This window comes from Schistocerca piceifrons, chromosome 2, assembly GCF_021461385.2.
Source record: "Schistocerca piceifrons isolate TAMUIC-IGC-003096 chromosome 2, iqSchPice1.1, whole genome shotgun sequence".
NCBI classification, from domain to species: domain Eukaryota; kingdom Metazoa; phylum Arthropoda; class Insecta; order Orthoptera; family Acrididae; genus Schistocerca; species Schistocerca piceifrons.
In genome coordinates, this window is record NC_060139.1 from 1,081,990,599 (window position 1) to 1,082,016,772 (window position 26,174).

Consider the following 26,174-nt stretch of genomic DNA (forward strand, 5'->3'; position numbering starts at 1 on the left):
AAACCTATGTTTCTAGCATTTGTAGACTTAGAGAAAGCTTTTGACAATGTTGACTGGAAAACTCTCTTTCAAATTCTAAAGGTGGCAGGGGTAAAATACCGGGAGGGAAAGGCTATTTACAATTTGTACAGAAACCAGATGGCAGTTATAAGAGTTGAGGGACATGAAAGGGAAGCAGTGGTTGGGAAGGGAGTGAGAGAGGATTGTAGCCTTTCCCCCATGTTATTCAATCTGTATATTGAGCAAGCAATAAAGGAAACAAAAGAAAAATTCGGAGATGGTATTAAAATGCATGGAGAAGAAATAAAAACTTTGAGGTTCGCCGATGACATTGCAATTCTGTCAGAGACAGCAAAGGACTTGGAAGAGCAGTTGAACAGAATGTACAGTGTCTTTAAAGGAGGGTATAAGATTAACATCAACAAAAGCAAAACGAGGATCATGGAATTTAGTAGAATTAAGTCGGGTGATGAAATTAGATTAGGAAATGAGACACTTAAAGTAGTAAAGGAGTTTTGCTATTTGGGGAGAAAAATAACTGATGATGGTCGAAATAGAGAGTATATAAAATGTAGACTGGCAATGGCAAGGAAAACGTTTCTGAAGAAGAGAATTTTGTTAACATCGAGTACAGATTTAAGTATCAGGAAGTCGTTTCTGAAAGTATTTATATGGAGTGCAACCATGTATGGAAGTGAAACATGGAAGATAAGTAGTTTAGACAAGAAGAGAATAGAAGCTTTCGAAATGTGGTCCTACAGAAGAATGCCGAAGATTAAATGGGTAGATCACATAACTAATGAGGAGGTATTGAATAGAATTGGGGAGAAGAGGAGTTTGTGGCACAACTTGACAAGAAGAAGGGACCGGTTGGTAGGACATGTTCTGAGGCATCAAGGGATCACAAATTTAGCATTGCAGGGCAGCATGGAGGGTAAAAATCGTAGACGCAGACCAAGAGATGAATACACTAATCAGATTCAGAAGGATGTACGTTGCAGTAAGTACTGGGAGATGACGAAGCTTGCACAGGATAGAGTAGCATGGAGAGCTGCATCAAACCAATCTCAGGACTAAAGACCACAACAACAACAAAACTTTGACCATCATCAGTTATTTTGCTCCCCAAATAGCAAAACTCCTTTACTACTTTAAGTGTCCCATTTCCTAATCTAATTCCATCACCCGACTTAATTCGACTACATTCCATTATCCTCGTTTTGCTTTTCTTGATGTTCATCTTACAAATTGTAAATATCCTTTCGCTTTCTGTATTTTACCCCTGCCAACTTTAGAATTTGGAAGAGAGTATTCCAGTCAACACTGTCAAAAGCTTTCTCTAAGTCTACAAATGCTAGATACGTAGGTTTGCCTTTTCTTAATCTTTCTTCTAAGATAAGTCGTAAGGTCAGAATTGTCTCACGTGTTCCAATACTTCTACGGAATACAAACTGATCTTCCCTGGGGTCGCCTTCTACCAGTTTTTCCATTCGTCTGTAAAGAATTCGTGTTAGTATTTTGCAGCTGTGACTTATTAAACTGATAGTTCGGTAATTTTCACATCTGTCAACACCTGCTTTCTTTGGGATTGGAATTATGATATTCTTCTTGAAGTCTGAGGGTATTTCGCCTGTCTCATAGATCTTGCTCACCAGGTGGTAGAGTTTTGTCAGGACTGGCTCTCTCGTCAGTAGTTCTATTGGAATGTTGTCTACTCCAGGGGATTTGTTTCGACTCAGGTCTTTCAGTGTTCCGTCAAATTCTTCACGCAGTACCATATTTCATCTTCATCTACATCCTCTTCCATTTCCATAACATTGTCCTCAAGTACATCGCCCTTCTATAGACCCTCTATACACTCGTTCCAGCTTTCTGCTTTCCCTTCTTTGCTTAGAACTGGGTGTCCATCTGAGCTCTTGATATTCATACAAGCCGTTCTATTCTCTCCAAAGGTCTCTTTAATTTTCCTGTAGGCAGTATCTATCTTACCCCTAGTGAGACAAGCCTCTACATCCTTACATTTGTCCTCTAGCCGTCCTTGCTTAGCCATTTTGCACTTCCTGTCGATCTCATTTTTGAGACGTTTGTATTCGTTGTAAGGTGTCAGGCAAATCCAACACCTTCCATGAAAACCCTGACATGATAAGCAAACCCAGTAGTATGTCACATAGCTCCGAATAAATCGTGACATTAGATTGACCAAAGTAATACGAGTAACGAGTGAGCAAATGGAATACCACAGACTAACACAAGAATGCCTAAATGCATGTCATACCTTCCCACCGTAAGACAGACGCAGTTCCGAGGGGAAAAACGAGAACAGAAGCCGAGAGTAGAACCGTGTTAAGCTGGAAGGCCCTACGATAAGGGACGGACACCCACGTCGCCAGCTAACCGCTAGCACCACCCCAGCCGCAAGTTTTAGGGTGAGACTTTTTCGTGTCTCTGTTACGTCAGGACCACTCCCCAGCCCATGTTAAAAGCTAGAGCCCTCCAGAAGAACAGTATAGATCTTACGATAACACTAAAAGGACCACACCAGCTGCAAGTTTTAGCGTGAGACTTTTTCGTGTCTCTGTTACGTTGCAAACTTTAAAAACATTGCCCCACCACGAAAAGTATAATGTTTCTCATTGGATAGACAGAATTTTTGTAGGCGGAGCTTAAGGTTAACATTGAGACCCTGATTGGTCAGATGAAAACACAGCCAGATAGTTTTTTTTAAACCAACTTTGGTAAATTGTAGTAAGAAGAAGTTAGGAGAGAGTTGCTTCCGAGACGGCGAGGTGAGCAGAGCTGTGCTGTCCGCCGCCCCCTGACGAACACCGACAATGTAATGAACGCACGCGATGCCGAATAACAGCGCATAAAGCTTCACACAGAACTGCAGAAGTCTCATCTGTTACACCCCCTTTTTGCGTAACACTAGTGTCGATCGTCAATTAAAGCTCATGGTGTTCACATTTGCCACTTGAAGTAAAAATCTGAAACGCGATGATTTTTCTGTTATATAGTTATTGAGAAGCCACATCAGCCACTGTAATTTACGACAAGTTAGATAAGTAATTAAAGATAATTGAGGGTCACTGTAGACCATTTTGATAGTTTTCTCTTTTGTGAAACTCAATTTAAACCTAGATTATAGATGTGATATGGCATAGGTCATCCTTCGATCCATTGTAGAACTTGGAAACTCGTTCAGGGAATATTCGTTCACATTTTTGTTGAACGCAGTTGGTTTTTACCATCCTGTATTAAAACATTTCCTTTTATCAATAGTGAAATTTATAAACAATGTTTTGTGAGTAGAATAAAATTTCCAATGGTAAACTTAACTGCTTTTTCGACGTTATTTTAGTAGCTAACTAAAAATAGGAAAGCCTTGAACCCCTTCCACTAAATTTAGTTAGTATTAAGATTCTTTTACAGGGAGTGCAGTGGAGCTGACGCTGAAATCATTAAGTATTTGGTTATATCATCGCTAGTCTCAATGAACTCTTCTGAACTGTACATGTCATGTGTGGTCTGGCGTCTCCTTACCAGCAACAGGTCGCAGGTTCAAACTAGTCAATTCCCTAAAAAACACGCTCAGAGCGTCGTTGCGCGAAAGTGGTACGGAGACACGATATAGAACAAACAGACACCAAGCAGAATGTTAGATCGTTTTTGCCTGCTTCATTTACTGCATTTTTATATTTTCTCCTTTCACCAATTAAATTCAATATTTCTTGTTACCCAAGGATTTATACTAGCCCTCGATTTTTTACCTACTTGATCCTCTGCTGCCTTCACTACCTCATCCCTCAGAGCTACCCATTCGTCTTCTACTGTATTTCTTTCCCCCATTCCTGTCAATTGTTCCCTTATTCTCTCCCAGAAATTCCGTAAAACCTCTGGTTTAGTCAGTTTATCCAGGCCCCATCTCCTTAAATTCCCACCTTTTTGCAGTTTCTTCAGTTTTAATCTACAGTTCATAACCAATAGATTGTGGTCAGAGTTCACATGCCCCTGGACATTTCTTCCAATTTAAAACCTGGTTCCTAAATCTCTGTCTTACCATTATTTAATATATCTGATACCTTTTAGTATCCCTTGATGGACATCGTTCCACGGTTGATGACATCTTACGGTTCATGGACATCTTACCTTATTTCAGTTGTTGTGGTTTGTATTCCGCCTGTTAGCCGCGTAGCGGTTAGAGCGAGAGTTCCGGCAGTTGGATGGAAACACAGACCGAAATCAGGCCTTCCGATGGCGGGGTTCGAGGGTGGCAACCAAAATCAAGTATTCCAGTGGATTGGGAACAGAAAACTACGTTACCTTACAACAAGCTTAATTGCAAGATATAGCCATGTTATATACACCGTACAGTCACATCTGCAACACCCAAGGAACGTAAATATCTGCCTTTAGAACGTAAAGGTTATATTAAGACCGCAAATGATATGTAGAACGAACTACGTCGGTTCTTAGCTGCAAGAACAGGCACGCTTGATATTTGTCGATTACAGTGCCATCAACCTCGAATGAAAAACAATGATTTGAGCAAACTGTACGTAGTTGTTTGGCGTAGAATGCGAATATACAAGAAAATGGGGGAGGGGGTTTCCCATTTAAAAACACGAAGTTGACCCCGAGTCTGCATGAGAGGTGGTTAGGAGATCGCCCATTTACTAGTATTCAATATTTTTTCGTAAGATGCGTCGTTTCCGAGCTACTTTGTCGTCTCAAGTCAAACAAAAAAACCATCATATATATAGTGTCCAGAACGGCAGCAGAAAACGAAATGAAACTTAACAGGTTGAGAGCATATGTCATGTTATTTCTGTGATTACAAAATGAGGTAAAGTTCAGAAAGATATTGGCTGTGTGAGCACGCTTAACAGTATGACGTTGCTCCTCATCTGTGCTGGATACATGCACTGATTCGGTTCGTAAAGGCGCCAGAAAGTCTTTGTATACTGCCCTGTGGCAAGGTGAGCCACGACTGTTGTAGCTGGTCCTTGAAATGCTGGATACTGGCACCGCGACAGAGTTGACGTCAGAGTTTCTCCTACACACGTCCCACTGACCATACGAATTCTTCTCCTACCACGCATGCAGTTCATAGAGACGGGTGCTACGTATGAACGAGCATTGTCGTGTTGAAAAATGGCACAACACCAGCACTGTAATAGAGGTAACGGACGAGGCAGCAGGACGCCCGCAACGTATCGCTGTGTCGTCAGCGTTCCCTCCATGACTACCAGTCGTGACCTGAAGTCGTACTCATGGCGCTCCTCACCATGGTAGCAGGAGTAACAGTGTCGTTCCTCTCCAGAACATTGGAGGGATGGGACCGGTCGGTACGTCACCACCATACTCGCTCACGATGGTGACTCATGTAGTGAGGAACGGAGATTCATCGCTGAGTATACTGTGACGCCATTCATCAGCAGACTATGGTTCCACGTCACGGCACCACTTCAGACGCAGCCGTTTTTGCTGTGGTGTTGGCGGCAGCCTTCGCATGGGTCGGTAATTCCCTAGTCCGGCTGCTGCTAGTCCCCGACCAATGGGGTGGGAAAGAATGTTTTAGGCAGTCCATTACTCGTTCTCGGATGGCATGGGCATATGTGATGGGTTTACGATATGCCGGTGCACATTACGGCGGTCTTCCATTGTGGTGGTCAGACGTGGTCGACTGAGATCTTGACCATGAGCACGTTTCGCCGGCCGGGGTGGCCGAGCGGTTCTAGGCGCTACAGTCTGGAACTGCGCGACCGCTACGGTCGCAGGTTCGAATCCTGCCTCGGGCATGGATGTGTGTGATGTCCTTAGGTTAGTTAGGTTTAAGTAGTTCTAAGTTCTAGAGGACTGATGACCACAGAAGTTAAGTACCATAGTGCTCAGAGCCATTTGAACCATTTGCCATGAGCACGTTTCCTCTCATGTTCCCAGGTAGTCCAAAATAGCGTATCCGAATGCTCCACAAAATTGAATAGTGCACGAATCGACCAGCTATCCAAATGGAGACGCACACCGAGTGCATTTTCAAACTCTCTCAGGTGCTGGTAAACGCTGTCCGACATGAGTACATGGCATCTTAAGAGTCTGTGGGGCGGCGGGTGGAATTTTAGTTGCTGTTTTATATTTGAATGTAGAAAAGATGCATTTCCCGGCCGATTAACCATATGTGGGGCGGCGGGTGGAATTAATTGCTATATAAATGTTCCTATTATTTATGCTGTGTTTTGCCATTCTCAACACTGGCTCTCTAACTACAATATTGGCAACCAGAAAGTGATTAGCAAAACGTGAAGCCTGTAATTAGAATTCCTAGTGCCCACTTCATCTGAGAAATACACTTACAGCTACAGCTTAAAGCTCTGAGGAATTAGGAAAATGTCTGGGATTCATAATCAGAAACGATCGTGTAAAAACGTTCGCTATATTCTGAAAGTAACAGATGAAAAAAAAGAAGAAACCACACAATCCAACTACCAGAGCAGTTCAGAGTCTAATGCGCTGATGCAACTATAACTGTCCAAATTAAATGTTTAAGTGAATGCTCGCCATAATTAGATGATAATGTTCATCAAACGCCACGCTAAATAATGGTAGAATGTTTGTCCCGCGGCGGCACGTGAAAATACGACATACGCAAACTGAAGATAGATCATTAAAGTCATCCCAGAATTAACACTTCACTCGAAAATGATTTCATGGTTACGCGTATCCCGAGTAACTTATTACGGCATCCGAGGCTGTTTATAGCAATGATACCGACGCGACGCGACTCCCGACACAGATGGTGTGCTATTCAGCGTCTGGAGAGAACTGGGGCCTTACTTTCTCGCGCAGCGTTCTTATATATAAAGCCGCGGTGCGGACGGCTAAGGGAACGCCTGCTCAAATCGGCTCTCCCGACTAGCCGCTGGGCTAGTAATGCACCACATTAAGTTATTGAATAAATCATCGCTTCCTTTGCTGATGGCCGATGAAGCTCAATTTAAATGTGCATTCAGCACACAGGTAAGTAATCATAATAAAAGTCTGACGTGGCTAAGTCAATTATTTTGGCCGAGAGAATTAATTTAATTACACTACACACAGTAGACGAGCTCTGAACTTGCCCTTTGGAGATACGCTATCGCTATAGTTATATAGTTATTGAGTTGAAACTTCTCACATCTTTATGGTTATAGTGGATCTCCATTCTACTTAAATTTAATCATCCTAGGCTCATTTATTAGCCTACTTAATCTATCTTGCTTCCTTAATTTTTAAGACAAAAACCAGAAAATCATGAATTTCAACAAAAATCTTAATTTATGAGATCCAGAAGACTGTTTCTATTAAATTATTATGAAAAATGAATCTAAGTATAAATTTTCAACTCTCTAGCTCTTTTCTGTTGCGCCAATGATTTTTACAGAAAAACGTCCAAATTTCGAAAATGGTTAAAGTTGTTGAACTGACATTCAACACATATTGATTTAGTATTATTCCTGACATGCTAGAAACGTTTCAGGTTATTTACTTGATTTGAAAAGTATTGCGCAACATTTATGGCGTCAGAGCTAGTTACAGCGGACTAGGCTGGCACACAATGGAAAGACTAATGTGAATTTTATACGGCGTGAGTAGGCTGCTTCCCTACAAGTCCTCCCTAATAATCATTCAACATCTGGCGCTCTTCACGCCTCATTACCAGGTACCTGCCACGATGTACTGTGAAGAGATACGGTACTTAACGTAGGACATATACGTCTAAATCTTCATCGACACATATGTGTATGTACTACAAAAGTCATCCTGCAGTACATGTCGGTGGATACTTCGTACCAATACTAGCCATTTTCTTTCTTTTTCCATTCGTGTATTGAGCCAGAGAAGAATGACAGTCTGTATGCCTCTCTTTTATCTTATTCTCATAAACTCCATGCGAGAAATGCAAGGATAACAGCGTAATGGTCCTAAGATCATCGTCGAATACAGTTTATTTAAATTTCACCAATGGGGTTTTGCGAGAAACGAATTCTTAACTAAATTTTCTGAGAACTTCCGTTGCTCATTTGAATCATACCGAACGGCTACTGTCCTAGGAATGCTCTCTGAATTCATTCAATTCGTTCAATTTATATGGTCTTGCCTACATGTTAAGTACTCCAATCATTGGAACGATACTATTGAAATGGTGGCACATGCATCTTACATGCTACTTCCTTCCTTCCGCCAGGGCGCGCGGCCAGGACATTCGTGGTTTACCATTTTATTCTTTCTGTCAGTCTCTGTCTGTTTTCTCTTTAAGCTGTTTCATTTATAAATTCTTTCCTTGAGTCAATTAAATTTAGCATCTCATATGTTATCTAAAACTGTGCCCTGACTATTTGTGTCGTTGTTTGTACATTTTCACCATTTCATCTCTCAAAGCTACCCGTCAACCTTATATTGCAGCTATTTTACCCTTATCAATGTGTCCCTAATGCTGCCTTTGGAAACCTCTGGCTTTTTCAACATAGCAAGGTTCTATCTACTTCCCATGATAGAGGAGGTACAGGGAGTGAAAACTGAGTGGTTACAGAACTTAAATCTTTTCAGTGTTGTTCACAACGGCCACGGTCAAGCCTAACTGGATATGGACAAATTTAAAGTGGTATGTTACATCAGGAAGTATTCTTTTCTATTATTCCTACTTTATAGATCTGACAACCTCCTACACGGTTACTGCGATCAGCTTTTAAGATATGAAATCTTGCCAAACTCCTCTTTGAATTCTAAATTTTTATTTCGGCTATGAAATTTGATGAGTGCCTTAGAGCTGGTTTGTACCCTCTTTTTTATAGTCACATAGATTGACTTAGTGCTCTCCTTCTTCCCACACGAATGGAGCAGTGAAAAGACGGTGTAGTAGTAGATAAATAAATATATTGATCTATATGAAAATTAAATAGGTATAAGAGGAATAATGTCATATAGTATGGTAACGGAAGAAATAAATCTATCCTAATTAAAGCAAAAATAGCATAATCACCATGTTGTTTACGAATCATTGCCTAGTACTACAAAATATGAACATGACGTTACGTACCAAATAAACAACTTAAGACAAATATATTTGAATATAATTCTAAAATATCGAAGAGATAAATGAAAGTTATGGCTTTCAGAAGAAGGTATCCAGTACATTCCGAGTCAGGATGGACTTGCAGAAGACATTACGGACAACATAAATATCAAATGAGACGTGATAATTAGACCACGGATTTTTAGGTGGTAAAAAAGTGTGTTTTAGGCACCTAAAATAGGCACCTTCAGTAGTTCATTTAGGCTATATAAAACATAAAATAGGCTCCAATAAAAATGATGTAGAGAAAATAAAAGTAAATTAAAATACACAGTGTTGACAGTATGAACATGTTATTAGTCGTTAAAACAAGGAGCATGAATATTTACACAGTTACGGAGCACAGCAATCTACAACATTAATGTTGTACATAACTCCAAATATTTTTGAGTTCCTGCAAGATAAAGACTCCGTAAAAAAGATGTGGCAATGGTTTAATTAATACATTCGTAGTTTCACATATTCTGACCATAGTTGGCTTCACAATAAATAACCAAAATCTTTTCTAGGTTTTCTAGTGAAAAACTGTGGCGCTTGTCAGTCAGAATCAATTTATACGCTGAAAAAGAACAGGGCGTACTTCATTTTCGGCACATGTTGGACAGGAATGCTGCAGTCAGGAGTGCTGGATTTTCCACTAAGTATGTCGGCAACTGCACGCAACTCCTTCAGGCCAGTGTTCTTCTGCAAAACCGTTTGCATTTTTGTCCGTACTTTTTCCCCTACTTCACCTGGCGTTTCATTAATTTTCATTTTGACTTCTTCAAGCAAAGAAATATTATCGTAGATAGGTCTCCCTGAGCCTGCTAATTGTGAAATTATTCTTGCCATAAATGTGTAGTTCGCCCTAATGTAAGGTAAGTTCCGTTTTAAAGAAGAATCTTTGAGTAGTTCCACTGCTGCAGTTACAGATGCAGCATCCTCCGGTATATTTTCAACCACCTTCTGGACAGTTGAGAGATGCGTACTATAGTATTCTGCTGCTATCAGCCACGTGCCCCAGCGGGTGACAACAGGCTCTGGCGGCAATGGGGCACCTGGAAGCTGTTCTTTGAATGCCTGTATTCTTGATGATGCCTTAACAAAAATTTTCTTCACCATAGATATTACTTTATTTACTTTAGGAAATTGTAGCCTTACTTGCTCTGCTATGCGGTTGATCCCATGCACTACACAAGTTACGTGCAGCATCAGTGGGTAGAATACTTTTAATAGTTGAAACGCTGCTATCAGTGGCGGCCAGAAGCACCTTATTCTCATCCACTCCGTTTGGGTATAGCACCTTAAGCCCATTGTTCACAAACTGTGCTATTCTTTGTTCGTTAGTTTTTGCAAGCTGTTTTGGGTAAATCAAATGAGCCCTGGATGGAGCATCTGGATCTAGCTTGCCAATAATCAGGTTTGCAATGTAACGGCCAAGACTGTCAGTAGTTTCATCCACAGAAATCCATATACAAGATTCTCCAACATCTTCTCTGATTGTGTGCAATGCAGCATTGCAAGCTGAATCCACATAATTCTTACGTAAAGTTGAATCTGCAGGAATAGACTGATGGTAGTACTTCTCAAGAAAACCTCTGAAAATAGGGTTTTCTAGTTTCCGAAAGGGAATGTTTGCTGTCACAAGTGCATGACACAAATTTTCGGAGGATTCACCAGATTTATTGGTTAAAAGAGTTTGCTTCAATTTTGACTTTCGTTCAACATTAGCTTTATGTGCGATTCCATCTGCATGCTGAGTTAAGTGAGATTTCTTAACACTCGAAACCCAATACGAGAGAAAAGGGAAATGCAGTTTAGAATCGCATATAAAGAGTATTTCGTATTACTAAGGGATAGCGATAAAAAAGAATCCTAAGTGACAGGAAAATAAGAAGTCTAAGAAAAACATCAACTAACCTCCTTGTTGCATCCTTGGCAGAAAATAATGTTCCCATCTGTTGTATAATGCGGAAAATCTTGCAGCCACTGCCTTATATGAGTATACTTTGAACAAGCTGTTTTCGGCATGGCGTAGTATTCTCACACAGAAACTAGAATTTATTTTGCAGTTAGAACGTCAGTAACACTTAACGCGTCGGTCGCTACACAATGTACTGATTTGTTTTCGCTGGGAAAAAGCGAACAATGACCTTTTTTTTTCCTTTTACTGTGGTCATGGGAGATGTAGGGGAAGTACCGTACTCGTTGCTGACAGATGGCCGCCCCTTCTGAACAAGCGAATGGAATCTACCGGTGCTTCAGATGAAAACATCTCACTGCTGGCAAATTATTTTTCGAACCGGAAAATTCACGTATAATACCTTTCATGAAACAGAGAAGTTTGATAGGACTGCCTGTAGACAGCAGCGAGAAAATGCGCGAAGGGCAGTAATTTAGCTATAGAGGGCGTCTACGATTAACATTGTGATTTTTTAATCCGTGCTCAGCTGAAGGCCTATTAAACCGTTTCTTTGCGAAAATACACAGCTGGCCAGAATCCTACGAACGAAATATTTTCAAATATAACATTTAGTACTCCCTCGTTCGATTCTAATGTGCAACTCAAATCTTTGACCGGTTCCCATTCGCTCACCGTACTTGAGCACTGTCGCGCTCGGCGCGTACTTGGATGGAGGACCATTCAACCGTGCCGGGTGTTGTTGGTAGTAAGGCAAGCAAAGGAACTGTAAACAGTCTCTAACGACCTTCGCCTTCGACGAGACGTAAAGCCCTAAGTTTACTTCCTTTTTCTAATCTTTGAAAACACAAGAACTCTATGTCAGATTAACGAAATAGGTACTTCTTAGGATTTTGATGCCGAAATAGGCAGAATTAGGCACTAACGTCGAAATAGGCTTTTTTAGGTCCTATAGAATTAGCGCTATTAAGTGTAAATAGTCATGAAACGCATAAGTACAAAATTTTATGCAAATAGGAACTCGGGAACAAAATAGGTTTTTACCTAAAATCCGCGGTCTAGTGATAATACATATGAATCTCTGAAAAACTAGATAATAAAAGACAGAAAATGGAAATTTTACGATTTTCGGACTACTTCAGTACTGAATACCTTCAGTCGAGATCAAGTTTTTAAGAACAAAATGTCCTGCCTGGGAAGGCCACATACCGACTCTGCATCTACGTCCGTCCTCCATAAGCCGTCTTACGGTGTGTGATGGAGGGAACCTTCGGTATTACTACCTTCCTCTTCACTGTTCCACTCGCGACTACTGCGACTGTCGACAAATCTCCTTACCAATCTAATTTCCCCAAAGTTTTCCTCGTAATCATTTCGCGAGACACATGTGGCAAGAAGTAACATGTTTCCCATGGTCGTTCCTAACATTAGGCAAGATTAGGCGGGCGCCTAAGGCGGCAAAACTTTAGGGGCAGCAAAGGGCGAAAAAGAAATTAATTTCAAATGAAACAGAGATAAAATGAGCATATAAGGAGAAAAAATGAAAATTAGGAAAAATTAAAACACCGGATTGTATTCAAAAGCATACCGAACAGTCACTACATAAGTCTACTTACTCTGGCAAAAGTAAACACATTGCCTCTACGAAGTATGAAACGTAAACTAACATGGCGATTCATCTCTGTCGAGCGCTGGAGAAAGGCACGTGCGCTGGCTTCTGATCATATTGCGACTTGACGCCATACCTCCCTCAGCTCCTGTTTTCGGTTTTGCCTCTGCCTATCATTTGTTCGGTCGACGTTTTTAGTTCTGCTATTATTTCCTGTGGATAATCGATCACGTATTCACAAGCTTGGTTTTGTACTTCTCTTTCAACATATCTAAATGCAGTAAAAGGTTAAGTGCAGTTCATCGTATCCATACATAAAAATAAGTTGGCGTCTTTCTGTAAGTCTGGTTCTCACAGCACGAGAGAAGAACTAAATTTTCGTTTTCTTAAAATTTGACGCATACACAAATAATAAGCAGAAAGAGATTATAATGACTTTACGATCTTCTAGCAACGTTGAGGAGCTGGGTCAGACACTTCTGTTAATCAGCAGAACGAAAAGCCAGTCCAAAGTTGCAAATTTTTACTTTTTATTCACTCGATGACTAGCTTCGGGCCGGCCGCGGTGGTCTCGCGGTTCTAGGCGCGCAGTCCGGAACCGTGCGACTGCTAAGGTCGCAGGTTCGAATCCTGCCTCGGGCATGGATGTGTGTGATGTCCTTAGGTTAGTTAGGTTTAAGTAGTTCTAAGTTCTAGGGGACTGATGACCACAGCAGTTGAGTCCCATAGTGCTCAGAGCCATTTGAACCTTTTTTTTTTTTTTTGACTAGCTTCGGGTCGAAACCCATATTCCGATCATCGTAACATAGTCGAAAATGGCATTTCGGAAGATGTAAATAAAATGGAAATGTGTGACGAGGGCCTCCTGTCGGGTAGACCGTTCGCCTGGTGCAAGTCTTTCGATTTGACGCCACTTCGGCGACTTGCGCGTCGATGGGGATGAAATGATGATGATTAGGACAACACAACACCCAGTCCCCCATATTCCGATCATCATAACATAGTCGAAAATGGCATTTCGGAATATGTCAAAAATGTGCAATGAACATTTAAAGTGCATACAGAGTTATCTGCATAATGGCTCGTATCCTAACTGTATACCTTCTCTTCTTCGAACAGATAGATGTAGGAGGGGAGGTGGGGATATCGAAGAGAGCGATGGTAGTAGAAAAAAGGGTGCGTAATTTTTCTGTTCGCGCCTAGGGCAGCAAAACGCTTAGCAATGGCCCTGATGTTTCCCGACCCTTCATCGAAAGTATGCTCTCTCAGATTCAACAGTAATCTTTTCCCTGACACACAAAGCCTCTCTTGAAGCCATTGGAGTCTGTTGAGCTTTTCCGTAGCTCTCTCGCGCTTATCAACGATCCCGTGGCGAAACGCGCCGCTCTTCGATCGACCTTCTCTCTTTCTCTCTCCCCCCCCTCCCCCCCCCCCCCTCTCTCTCTCTCTCTCTCTCTCTCTCTCTCTCTCTGTGTGTGTGTGTGTGTGTGTGTGTGTGTGTGTGTGTGTGTGTGTGTCCCTCTCTCCCTCTCTTTCTCTCTTCTGTTGATCCTACTTCATAAAGGTCCTGGGATGATGAAGAATACTCAGGAATCAGCTCAACCTCCTTTTTGTAAGCCACTTCTTTTGTCGGTGTAAAGCATTACCTCAAGATTCTTGCAATGAATCTCACTCCAGCAATTGCTTTTCTTACGTTTTGTTTTCTGTGGTGATTCTACTTTAGCTCATCCCGGACGGTCAGTCCTAGGTATTTTACGTTTCTTACTCTTTCCGATGACTGTTCACCAATAAAGTAATCGAACAGTAGTGGACCTATTCGTCTGTTTGCGCACAACATGTATTATTTATTTACGTTCGGCGTCTATTTCTAGTCACTGTAGCAATCATCGTTCCTCTGCAGGTTGTTGCATACTTCTCTACAGTATCTTGGCGTTGCAAACTTCCTACAGAGAAGATAACATTGCTATCTTCTGTGAAAGTGAGGATTTGTTAATGGAATGAACAGTCTAATGAATACAGAATATGGACTGAGAGTAAATCAAAGAAAGACGAAAGTAATTATAAGCAGCACAATTGAGAACAGCGAGAAACTTAGCCTCAGAATTGGGGATCAGGAAGTAGGTGAAGTTAAGCAATTCTGCTACCTAGGCGGCAAAGTAACCCATGATGGGCAGGTAAGTCTACTAGTATGAGACATAGACCTCAATTTGAGAAAGAAATTTCTAAGAACGTACGTTTGGAGCACAGCGTTGTGTGGTAGTGAGACAAGGACTGTGGGAAAACCGGAACAGAAGAGAATAGAAGCATTTGAGATGTGGTGCTACAGAAGAATGTTGAAAATTAGGTAGGCTGATCAGGTAAGAAACGAGGCGTTTCTCCGCAAGAATTGGTGACGAGAGGACTATAAGGAGAACACTGACGAGAAGAAGGCACAGAATAATAGGCCATCTGTTAAGACATCAAGATTATATTCCACGGTACTAGTGGGAGTAGGGGGCACAAACTGTAGAGAAACAACAAATAACTGAGGACGTAAGCTGCAAGCGCTACTCTGAGATTAAGAGGTCGCCACAGGAGAGGATGCTTAATAAAAGTAAACATTGTCCGTAGTAGGCTGTAATGCGATGTTTATTTAATCGTTCGATTACCTGATTTCGGCTAAGCATTATAGTCATGCACTTATGTGACATCTGTATTTCATGTCATTTTTAAATCACTCTTAATTACAAGCGAAAATTTGCCATATTCCGTCATTTTGCCGGTCGTTGTGGCCGAGCGGTTCTAGGCGCTTCAGTCTGGAACCGCGTGACAGCTACGGTCGCAGGTTCGAATGCTGCCTCGGGCATGGATGTGTGTGATGTCCTTAGGTTAGTTAGGTTTAAGTAGTTCTAAGTTCTGGACTGATGACCTCAGATGTTAAGTCCCATAGTGCACAGAGCCATTTGAACCATTTGAACCGTCATTGCCGGTCGATGTGGGCGAGCGGTTCTAGGCGCTTCAGTTTGGAACCGCACGACCGCTACGGTCGCAGGTTCGAATCCTACCTCGGGCATGGATGTGTGTGATGTCCTTAGGTTAGTTAGGTTTAAGTAGTTCTAAGTTGTAGGGGACTGATGACCTCAGATGTTAAGTCCTTGAGTGCTCAGAGCCATTTGAACCATTTTGAACCGTCATTTTAGGAAAGGATCAACACTACAGTGAACCCTTCAAAGACCTTTTTTAAGGTTATACAACAAGTATTAAAAACCCTTTGGGAGCCGTTCAATGTCAATATACGATCTTAAAAGGTGTCACTGTAGTATGGATCCTTTCGTAAAACGAAGCAATCTGGCTAATTTTTGCTTATAATTAAAGAGATTTGAAAATGACAAGAAATACTGGTGGCACAAATTTGCTTTCAATGAAGCTTAGTCGAAATCAGCTAATCGCACGATTAAGTGAATACCGAATTACAGCCAACTATGGACCATGTTTTCCTTTATTACGAAGAAGAATAGCGTATTGAGATCTACGTCTTATAAGGTGCTGGGTGCAGTCACAAATCTGGTCCGATACTCTAATTTTTTTCACGAGACGACAGTCGGTAGCCATATCAGATGCCTTGTGGAAGACAAGCAATACGGAATAAAACTGAGCTCTCCATTCATGGACGAACAGAATTAGTTTTGTTTCGCGAGATCGCTGCTTGTGGAATTCATGTTGGTTTTCTTACGAGACTCTCGACCTCCAGGTACGTCATAATCCGTAGTAACAGATGATGTTCCACAATTACACAACAGACTGACGTGAACGTCACAGGGCTACGCGCGTCGGTCCGTCGACCCTTCCCGGAAACATTAATGGCCTGGGGTTTTTCCGGTTGCATGGTATCCTTCGTTGTGCCAGCGATCTGCGATAAACTGTTCCTACAAGGGGGCGAAGGTCTTTCACATAAAGGCTGTAGAAACTCAACGGTATCTCATCTGGTCCAGATGCCTTTCCACTATTGACTAATATTAGTTGATTTTTCTGTTCCCTTATCACTTACCTGAATACCAGTGAAGATTGAAAGGTGATATGATATTGCTATGATCCGCGATGAAAGAAGTATCGATCTATTAGTACAACAGACTGAAAAAATTAAACAAAGTATACTCGAAAAGGAACTTTGATAAGCCCAGAAAATGAAGGCTAGTATGAAGACGGATTACTTTTTCAGACCAGCCCGTGAAATGAAGAATAAGAACAGAATTTTCCTATTTCACAGTGACGGGAACACTTGGACTCAGACAGACGTGGACCGATAAGAGTTATCAACGACGATACGGAGAGAGACACTTGCTTAGTGATTAGCCTAGGCGTATCAGTTTGCTCAGGGCCCGCAGGAAGTGGCCACTGGAAGTATAAGCCCGAGACAACAGTGGTACAAGCCGTTTGTCTTCTCGAAGAGGCACACACAGCCAAGAGATGGGCATGGAGAGGTACGCAGGCCGCGTCGCCGTGGTGACGGGCGCCAGCTCCGGCATAGGAGCCGCCATCGCGCAGGCGCTGCTCCGGAGGGGACTCACCGTCGTCGGGCTGGCCAGGAGGGTCGACAGGGTCCAGGTAGGCCGACGCCCGCCCGCTCACGTACTTCTCCTCCCACAACCAAAGAAGGAGGGCTACCAACTAAGTCATCCAACTGCGGTCACGTGACTGCTTTTTAACGTTGAAAACTATGTTGACAAAAATTTCGCAACTACTTACATATTTTATCTTCCTTAGACCACATTAAATAAATATTGTTCTAATGTGACGTCTATTAATTCCATGGCGAGGATGTAGATGTCAACGTGTTTTACACGATGGCTGTTCGGAAAGTAAGGTCCGATCGGTCGCGAAATGAAAACCACAGTGAAAATCAAAAATTTTTTATTCGCAACAGTTAGCCATAACTTCCAGCTATCCTTCTAAACAGTCGCCGCTTCGACTTAGACATTTATCGTGGCGTTGTACAAACTTCCCAATAATCTCGTCACACAAAGCATCCGCCTGTCCTTTCCGCCAATTCTCTACGCTGGTCTGCCTTACGTTGTTTGTGCCAAAACGTTGTCTTCGTAGCCAGCGGTTCATGCGAGCAGAGATGAACAACGGAGAGACCCAGTTAAGGGTTGTATTGTGGACAGTCAAACACTTTCCATCGAAAACGCTGCAGGAGCGTCATCATTTCCCCCTGCAGAATGCGGCTGAAAATTATCGTGAAGAAAGAAAAACGGGTGACTTTTATGTTATGTGAGCTGCATAGCTTCAGGCGAAATCTCTCACCAGATCCACATACTTAGCGAGAGGCGCTGTTGTTTTAAGTATTTCTACGTGATCACTTTGCGCTCTGAACTTAAAAGAGCGACGCGAAGCGATCGACGCGCACACAAAATACACTGCCCGACAAAGCTGTGCAAAGCACCATCGGATTTTCACCGTGGTTTCCATTTCGCTCGTAATCGGACCTTACTTCCCGAATACGCTTCGCAAGAGCAGGGTTGTGTACGTGCGAAGTGTGTGATGAGTCACTAATAAGTCAAACCGACGGAAGTCGCAGATGTAGCGTATAAATGCAGTCATGCGCAATCCTAAGCATCTAGCGTTTTCTCTACTCGTACCATGTTACATCGAAACGCTGAAGATTCGGCAGAACGAGTAACTGCGCGAGTTTACATTTCACACCCTGTAGAAATACGTTGCGAAACTTGGACGCAAGCAGAAGTCTTCCAGCGTGTGGCGCTAGCATTTTCTGCCTGTACGAGCTGCTCACCCGTTTTGTGATGTGGTATCGGGATAAACAGGTGTCATCTGTTCGTGGATTTCAGAACTAATTAATTTCTTACAGGGTGTTAAAATTGCTTAAGGATTTCTTGCGTTTAGTCTAAGTCCCAGATTTCGCCTCTGAAACCATAAACCGTGATTCATCCGGTCGATGTTAGATTTGATATCTTGAAGTGGTGCACTTACGTAAAGTAGAAATGTTATTTGTAAGAGGCTATAATCGATGCGATGTCATTGCCCGACAAGGACAACGAGAGTTCTGCCAGTTGTGGCACTCTTGAGAACTTCATTCCAGAATTACTTTCCATTCCTATGAATGTCTAGTGATGATCCAGATGGATACGATGATGATTCGGCTATTGAACTGGCGGAAGATATGGATGTCAATATACGGTCGTGATGGGAGCGCCGTTGTTTAACTGGTAGTTGCTGTAATAGATGAAGTAGAGGCTACTGTGACTGCTGGATATGGACTGAGAGAGTGGAAAAAAAACACACACACACACAGAGGGAGAGAGAGAGAGGGAAGGAGGTAGGACGATGAACAAATAAATACATAAATACGTGTGTCTGCGATACTTATAAGTACTTTAAATTTTTACGTAATTTCTTTGGGCCAAGTTAATACTAAGGAAGACTACTTTGTATTCAAGTGTTATGTATATTAACGAGGTATCCCTCTTTGAAAGCAAGAATAATAGGTGATTTTCGCGATTCTTTTTTGCAAGTAAAATAAAGAGTAATGCCAAATCTGATGATTTAGTTTTATTCTTTACACTTTTGACTCTAAGTAATCATTTTTTTTTTTTGTTCACACCGGACGCTCCCTACTATAGTTGTGTCAGATGGAAGGACGCGTCGCAGCCGAAACGTCGTTCGTCGCCTGCATTTCCCAAAGACCTCCCATTGGACCAATAACAAAATAATTTGTTCTATAAGTCATTTTCAATTTATTTTCTATCAGCATGCGGAACATAATAGAAAAATATCAAGAATTAACAAAACGGTTACGTGCTAAAGCTATCGTCATTTTCTTCGCCTACAAAATCGAGACAAAGGCTTGCACCGAAAATAGACTTCTGAAGAGATCACAAAACGGCTACACACACTGGTAGAGAACTAAGTTTATAATGCCAGAATAAAATTACGATCAAAATCTTGTGTACGGTTTTCGTGTTATGTATCCTGCCAATATGAAAAATGTGGTTTCGAAAAAATTGCATTTAAAGGTTTGCGTAACATTTTTTGTAGTTACGTTAAACATACCTGTAGTAAGCGATGTCTGGACCACACTGCAGTCCTTCCAGATCCAAACGAGGCCCTATTCGTCCGCTTTTGTGCAGAAGTTGTAACAGTCCGATCTCAAGTTCATTATTTCTGTAATGTCTGTTGGGCCGTCGATGAAATTACGTATCAACTATTTTGTTCCCGCTGAGAATGGTTTTCGGAGACGCTTTTTCATAAATCGCCTTGAAAGTCGATAATGGAGTTTCTGGCGAACTCGGGATGAACTCTGAAACAGAGTAGACATCCCAGAGAACATATTAAGAAAAGAAATCACATTTTCTTAGAATACTTCCACATTAAAGGTGACGTTGCTTTGAAAACCGGAGCATTGTTATTGTCAGATTGCTTCAGCGGCTAAAAGTAACGTATGATTGTTGTCAGTACGTCCGCAAGAGCCTCGACAAAATTCTAGGGAATGTCTCCTGCCCACGAATGCAAGGAATTCAATCCCTGTGCAGGCTGTAGGTGCGAGAGAAATCTAACAAAGAGCTTTCCTCCCCACTACAAGTACTGCTCGTTAGGATGCTCCTTTACTAAGATCCGTCCACAACTAACTTCTGGCTGCTGCCGCATCTTTGCACCAGATGAGTTTCACCTCTTATCATACTATTTTCGTAACCGGTGCGTCACGTCAGCTTGAAATTTAGTTAACTGAAAGCACATCTATAACACAGCTGCCTTTCCTTTGATATTAAATCTCCACGTATTTCTACTGCTTACAGCTTTCATCCTCATTTGACTTTGCACACGGAAAGTTTCCGGTGAAATGTATAAAGAATTACTTTCTCTTAAATATTTCCCGTAGCATATATCGTTTTCCCCATCAGTAACTTCTTATGGTTCGACAGCCCGGTGCTCGTCTTCCAATTGGAAGCCACTTCTGCCACTTGCGTGTCCCTAAATTACCTGATTAGTACTACCGGAAAGACGCGACCTACAATTTAATGTAGAATCTGGCGAATGTTCGTATCACAGAAGAATAGAAAAAGGAAGAGTGAAAAATTTCCGTGGTTCGACCGGGATTCCATCCCGCGACCTCTCGGTTCCCAGTACGCGTTTTATACTATAAACTAGATTCAACATATTTCTAATGTCTCTGCACCAATATACAGTACCAGCAAATTGTGACTGTATTTTAATTTAGTCTATGTCATGTATGTCTGTCCAAGCTTGTTTGTTTGTGTTTTAGTGAGAAGAGACGTGTGTTCAGCTCCTTTTACACGATCGACTTTCTTGACTCTTTTCCTATCCAAGACAGTTGAGTCTATTGCAGCGCCCCTGGCGTTTTATTTCTGTACTGACTCTCATATGTTTCGAGAATTCATTTTCATTTACACGTCGGGGCCAAAAATTGCGTGTGATGTGAGAGATGTCTGCTATGCAGTTTGACATTTGAACTGTGAAAGTGAGGTTATTAGGGACTATCCTTTTCACGAAAATATCGGACTACAGTACATGATGTAGGAACAAGCGAGGGTAATAAAGTGTATTAGTGACCAAAGAAGAGTTCATAATGGACATTCCCTCAAAGGTCGCGTGATGAATTCCTATCTCTCCTGGGAACTGAAAGAATACGAAACGTGTCATCCAAACGTTGCAGAACATATATATTCATTCGCTGATAGAAGCAAATAGCACATTTTTGCTTTATCCTTTGTATCTTATTTTCTTACTAAGTGCCAAAAACATCGAAAATTATTTTTCTCGACACATATTTTTGACTTCTTCACTGCTGATGTAATTTTCATTATAATATGTTAATCTATTTACGTTTGTATTTATGATCAGTGTAGGTTTTTTCTCTGCAAAACTTAAATGCCTTTATGCTTTCAGGTATTTCGTCTATCTTGTAAGAGAACACTTGCAGGAAAAAAATATCAAGACCTTGTGACACTTATCGATGTGTCACGAAAACAAACGAAACAACACAATAAAGTTTAAGGAGACACGAAAGCAGAAAATCCATTTCTATAACAGGAGGGACCTCGGCCACAATAGGTTAACTTGAGATGTCAGCAGACGCCGCCGTAGTCCCGTATCTCAGCGCGTGCAGAACACACTTAGCACAACCTCTAGATCATTGACGTCCTACACACACTCTAGTAGTGGTTGGTTGTTGATTTATACGGAGGTACAAAATATGTACACACTTCGAGAAGTCGATTTATATAAGAAAGTCGCTCGTGTAAAACAGGATTTAGACCAAAATTACGTGAACAAATCAACGAGATTTAGTTATTCGCTTCTTGTTCATTGCCTTGTTGAATTTGTTATGTGGTGTAGACAATATTAAATACACTGCATGGAAGACAATGTTCATTAACCCTAACAATACCATCGCAATTTCCATAACGCGTAATACCAAGGGCATGGGGGTTACATTGTGCCCACAAGAAACGTAAACAAATTCATTAAATGTGTAACTTTTATTAACAACACACTTGTTAAATGGGTCCCGATATATGAGTTCAGTACCTGAAAATATCTTTTTGCACAGTCTGATCAATATCAAAGCATTTTCCATTATGTTTGCACCGAGTACAACTGTACTTTATGAGCAGAACAAAAATTTTTAAAAATTTAATTTCGTTAATTGTCGTTGGTTATCTAGATGTGTAAGAATGGTTCTGAACCTGAAAATATTAATATGACATTTGTTGCGAAACGTCACATTCCCTTCTAAGACTTAAATTTTTGGGTTAAGTTTTACTGAAAATTTTGCAACAGTTACGGAATCTGATATAAGAAATCATAACAATAATAAATATTTCTTTTCAAAACTTTAAAATATAGAGTAGCAGACTAAATTACGATGTTTTCAGAAGGTAAGCACCAAGCACCGAAGTAACCAAATACCCCCCCCCCTCCCCTTTGTCCCCTCGACACCTTGGTATAGAGTGGGTTCAAAATGGCTCTAAGCAAAGGTCATCAGTCCCCAGTCCCCAGTCCCCTAGAACTTAGAACTACTTAAACTTAACTAACCTAAGGACATCACACACATCCATGCCCGGGCCAGGATTCGAACCTGCGACCGTAGCAGTCGCGTGGTTCCGGACTGTAGAACTGCTCGGCCACCGCGGCCGGCTATAGAGTGGGTTAATGGGATTTAGTTGTTATGCAGATATTACGAGGACATAACGGTCGGAAAATAGTGTTCTGCAGTTAAAAATCAGCTACTTGTACTCACTCTTCGTGGAATCGTTAGCGCCATGAGAAAGTAAGACGTTACTACCTCCCATTCATAAGAAGTTGGGTTAATGTTATCAACTCAAGTCATGGTCGTGATCATAACTTTTTTCAAACTTCTATTTATGCTCCGAGTTCAACGTTTTTCTAGACTCTTGTTTCGGAAACTGAGGATATCCGAGCTGAAGGACTTCCGTCGACAGGCGCTCGAGCTGAAGGACGCGCCTGGCACACTACACGCTGTCGAGGGAGACGTCAGCAGCGAGGAGAGCGTCCTCGCAGCGTTCAAGTGGATCAGGGAGAACCTGTCTGGCGTCGACATCCTGGTCAACAACGCCGGCTTGGGCAACGACAGCGACCTGACGTGTGAGTACTTGGTGTCTTTCTAAACACGTCCAGAATCACGTAAGTAGTAATGCGCAGGGTGACGATTATTGAACTACTATGTGAAAAAATGTAAATTAGTCACAAACTACGGAGTGCACACGCTTCATTCAACATGTAAACGTCACTACAGATATTCGAATTTAGGACATCAAACACTCTCCTGCTTCGAAGGGTCGACGGATCTTGCATGAACAAAATATTGTCGAAATCAGGGCCACTTCGGATAATGGGGATGAAGTCACCTTCCAAAACCTTCACGTACCGTTCGGTAGTCACCGTGCCATCGATGAATATCGCACCGATTATTCCGTGACAAGACATTGCGCACCACATATTCACCCGTTGAGGATGAAGACACTTCTCGATCGCGAAATGCGGATTCTCAGTACCCCAGATGCGCCAATTTTTCTTATCGACGAATCCAACCACATGAAAGTGGGCTTCGTCGCTAAATCAAACTATTTTCACATACTAATTGCCATCATGCTCCGCGGCCAACCGTGTAGTTTAACTGTCCTAACGCAAACCGTTCAGAAGTTATGACGATTTTATTTCATACAATTGAATAATTGTATCCGTGTAATTACGGCGAAATTTTCTGTGACTTGTCACCTCCGTTAATGAGGCTGAATCGTCACTGCAGACGATGGTATAACATCACAAGGCGGCTCCGAGGCAAAAGATGCGCGTTACGTGAACATCTAATCGGTCGCCCGGCCTCGTTGTTCGCCTCTAAACAAAGACCTCTCGAATCGCTGAAACGTAGTTGATTTTAAAATAAGGAAATGTGGCTGAGCTGCTGCCCATCTATGTAATTTCGTAAGTCTTGGAGGTTATTTTTATTTGTAATGTCTCTTTCTTAAATTTAATGTAAAAAGTTTGTCGGAATGTTTAAGTTGACCTATTGCTAACACAACAATTACGAAAAATTTTTTTCAGAAATTAATTATGTTGTTCAAATCAACGTACGCGAAGTTAATTGTTTATTTGAGCAGTCCTGAGAATTGCAGTGCCAGTACTTGTAACGTAGGCTGTGGTCAGTACAACCCGTCTCTAGAAACTGCACCGGTGAACAGTCAGTCGCCAGTCCCAATAGAATAGTTATTTCTGTTGTTCCCTAACCAGTTAGTTACCAGTATCTTTTGTGTTGCTAATTTTCTGCATTGGTGAAAACAAACAGTAGCTGCCTATCTTCATATCAGCAGCATACATCTCTCTTCACTACCAAATTTCGTTAAAATTTTGTATATTACTAGTATGACTGTATCATTTCAAAGTTTCTACGCAAATTGTTCGTGAAGTGTTAACGTATTTAATATTCCCTTTACTAAAATATGCATGAGAATATTTGTGCAGTTTCTGCCACTCGTGGTTCAATCGCAATTACACAAAAGCTATCAAATCTGTTTTTTCCCAGTGACAACAAACATGAATTTTTTTTCAAATATCAGAGGCAAAAAGAGAGAAATCTGATCTCCCTTAACAAAACAATGTGGGACGATGTATGATCTTGCTTTTCTTCAGTAGAAAAATGTTATACAGCTTGCAGTTAGCAGGTCGTATTCTATTCAAATGTTTCAAAGCAAACCACACCCCCAGCTCAACAAGACTATTCGGTGATTTGAAATTCGTAACATCCCATCGTATTAAAATCGGCGTTTCATCCCCAGGTCATGGTCCGAGCTTCACGTCTTTCTTGCCTCCATTTTCTTCCGCCCATAGGAACTCAGTATTCGATTTCGGAAATAACTGGAGAGTGATTTTCACTGCTTCAGCCATCTGAACCTGACTGACTTCAACAATGTCTAAAAAGCAAATGTCTTTGTTCCTCATGCGTTGCGTGTGCCAAAAGTTTTACTTCCTTGGTTGAAGACCACAATCAGTATTTAATGTTATTTTTCCTCCGCCAAAGTTCATCTTTCACAGATTACAGTAACTATATAGTGGAGATACAGTGCCATAAAATATTTCGCAACGTTTCTTTTAAAATACGTTTCATTCAATATAAAGAAAGTAGTAACACACGTAATTTGCTGCATACAACTGCATAAAACATTTTACACAAAACATGGTTAAAGAAGATTAGACAATATAACATACGTGTGTGAAGTGTTTTAGGACGCAAAAATCGATGTTTGAATGAAAACGAATCTGAAGGCTAGATAATCCCAAGTCGCTGAGGGAACAATGCCTTCTGTTGTAACAGACGACTATTACCAGCACCTTCAAAGGCGTCATTAATGTGTTATTTGGCAAAAAGTTACACATTCCTTTGAAACGTTCTTCCTTTTTTCGTGATCGAAGTGCGAATGTGGAGTTTTGTGAAGTGATTCACCCTAGTATGCATGCTGTTGAAAACACACGTGAATACACAAGCATGCCCTGCGAGGCCTATCCTCATTTTAAGTTGTTCTCTTTTTATGTATTCATTTTTTAGAGTTGAATTTAGTTATTCCTAAGTTAGTGACGGACTGAAGTATTCCTAAGATCTACTGAAAGAGTCTGGTGGGCCCGAGTAATACCTTATTAATTTTTAAAGATCTTTGAGAGTTTATTTTTATCATTTACAATCACTTACATACAACATATGCAAATAATATTTATATCAATGCACCTATAAGTTGCACTTCTACATGTTATAAGAGTTCTTAATTTAACCTGCTTGTGTTACAACATCTTTATCGTTCACAATAATATGAATTACAAGCTCTATTTTGACAAACAACTATTCTACATTTCACAAACTTTTGCGTTTTTGTTAGTTTACAACACCTGACAAACAAGAAACATGAATAATGCCACTGAGTTCTTTACGGACATTGTTTCTACACTTTACACATACCTTGGAGTTTTTCGTATGTTTGTTGTGTGGACAATATTTTCACCATTCCTCTTTCCTGATACAGCTAACTGGT

General features: G+C 41.2%; 1 protein-coding gene across 1 annotated transcript in view; it reads left to right on the plus strand.

The window, feature by feature from the left end:
- Positions 1–17,070: 17,070 nt before the first annotated feature.
- The window catches only part of LOC124777721 (dehydrogenase/reductase SDR family member 11-like), a 47,494-nt gene continuing 38,390 nt past the window's right edge, over positions 17,071–26,174 (plus strand). Inside the window, exons 1-2 of the mRNA XM_047253219.1 lie at positions 17,071–17,202; positions 23,076–23,238. Of these exons, the coding sequence (XP_047109175.1) occupies positions 17,071–17,202; positions 23,076–23,238 (295 nt within the window). The remainder of the gene's footprint in view (positions 17,203–23,075; positions 23,239–26,174) is intronic.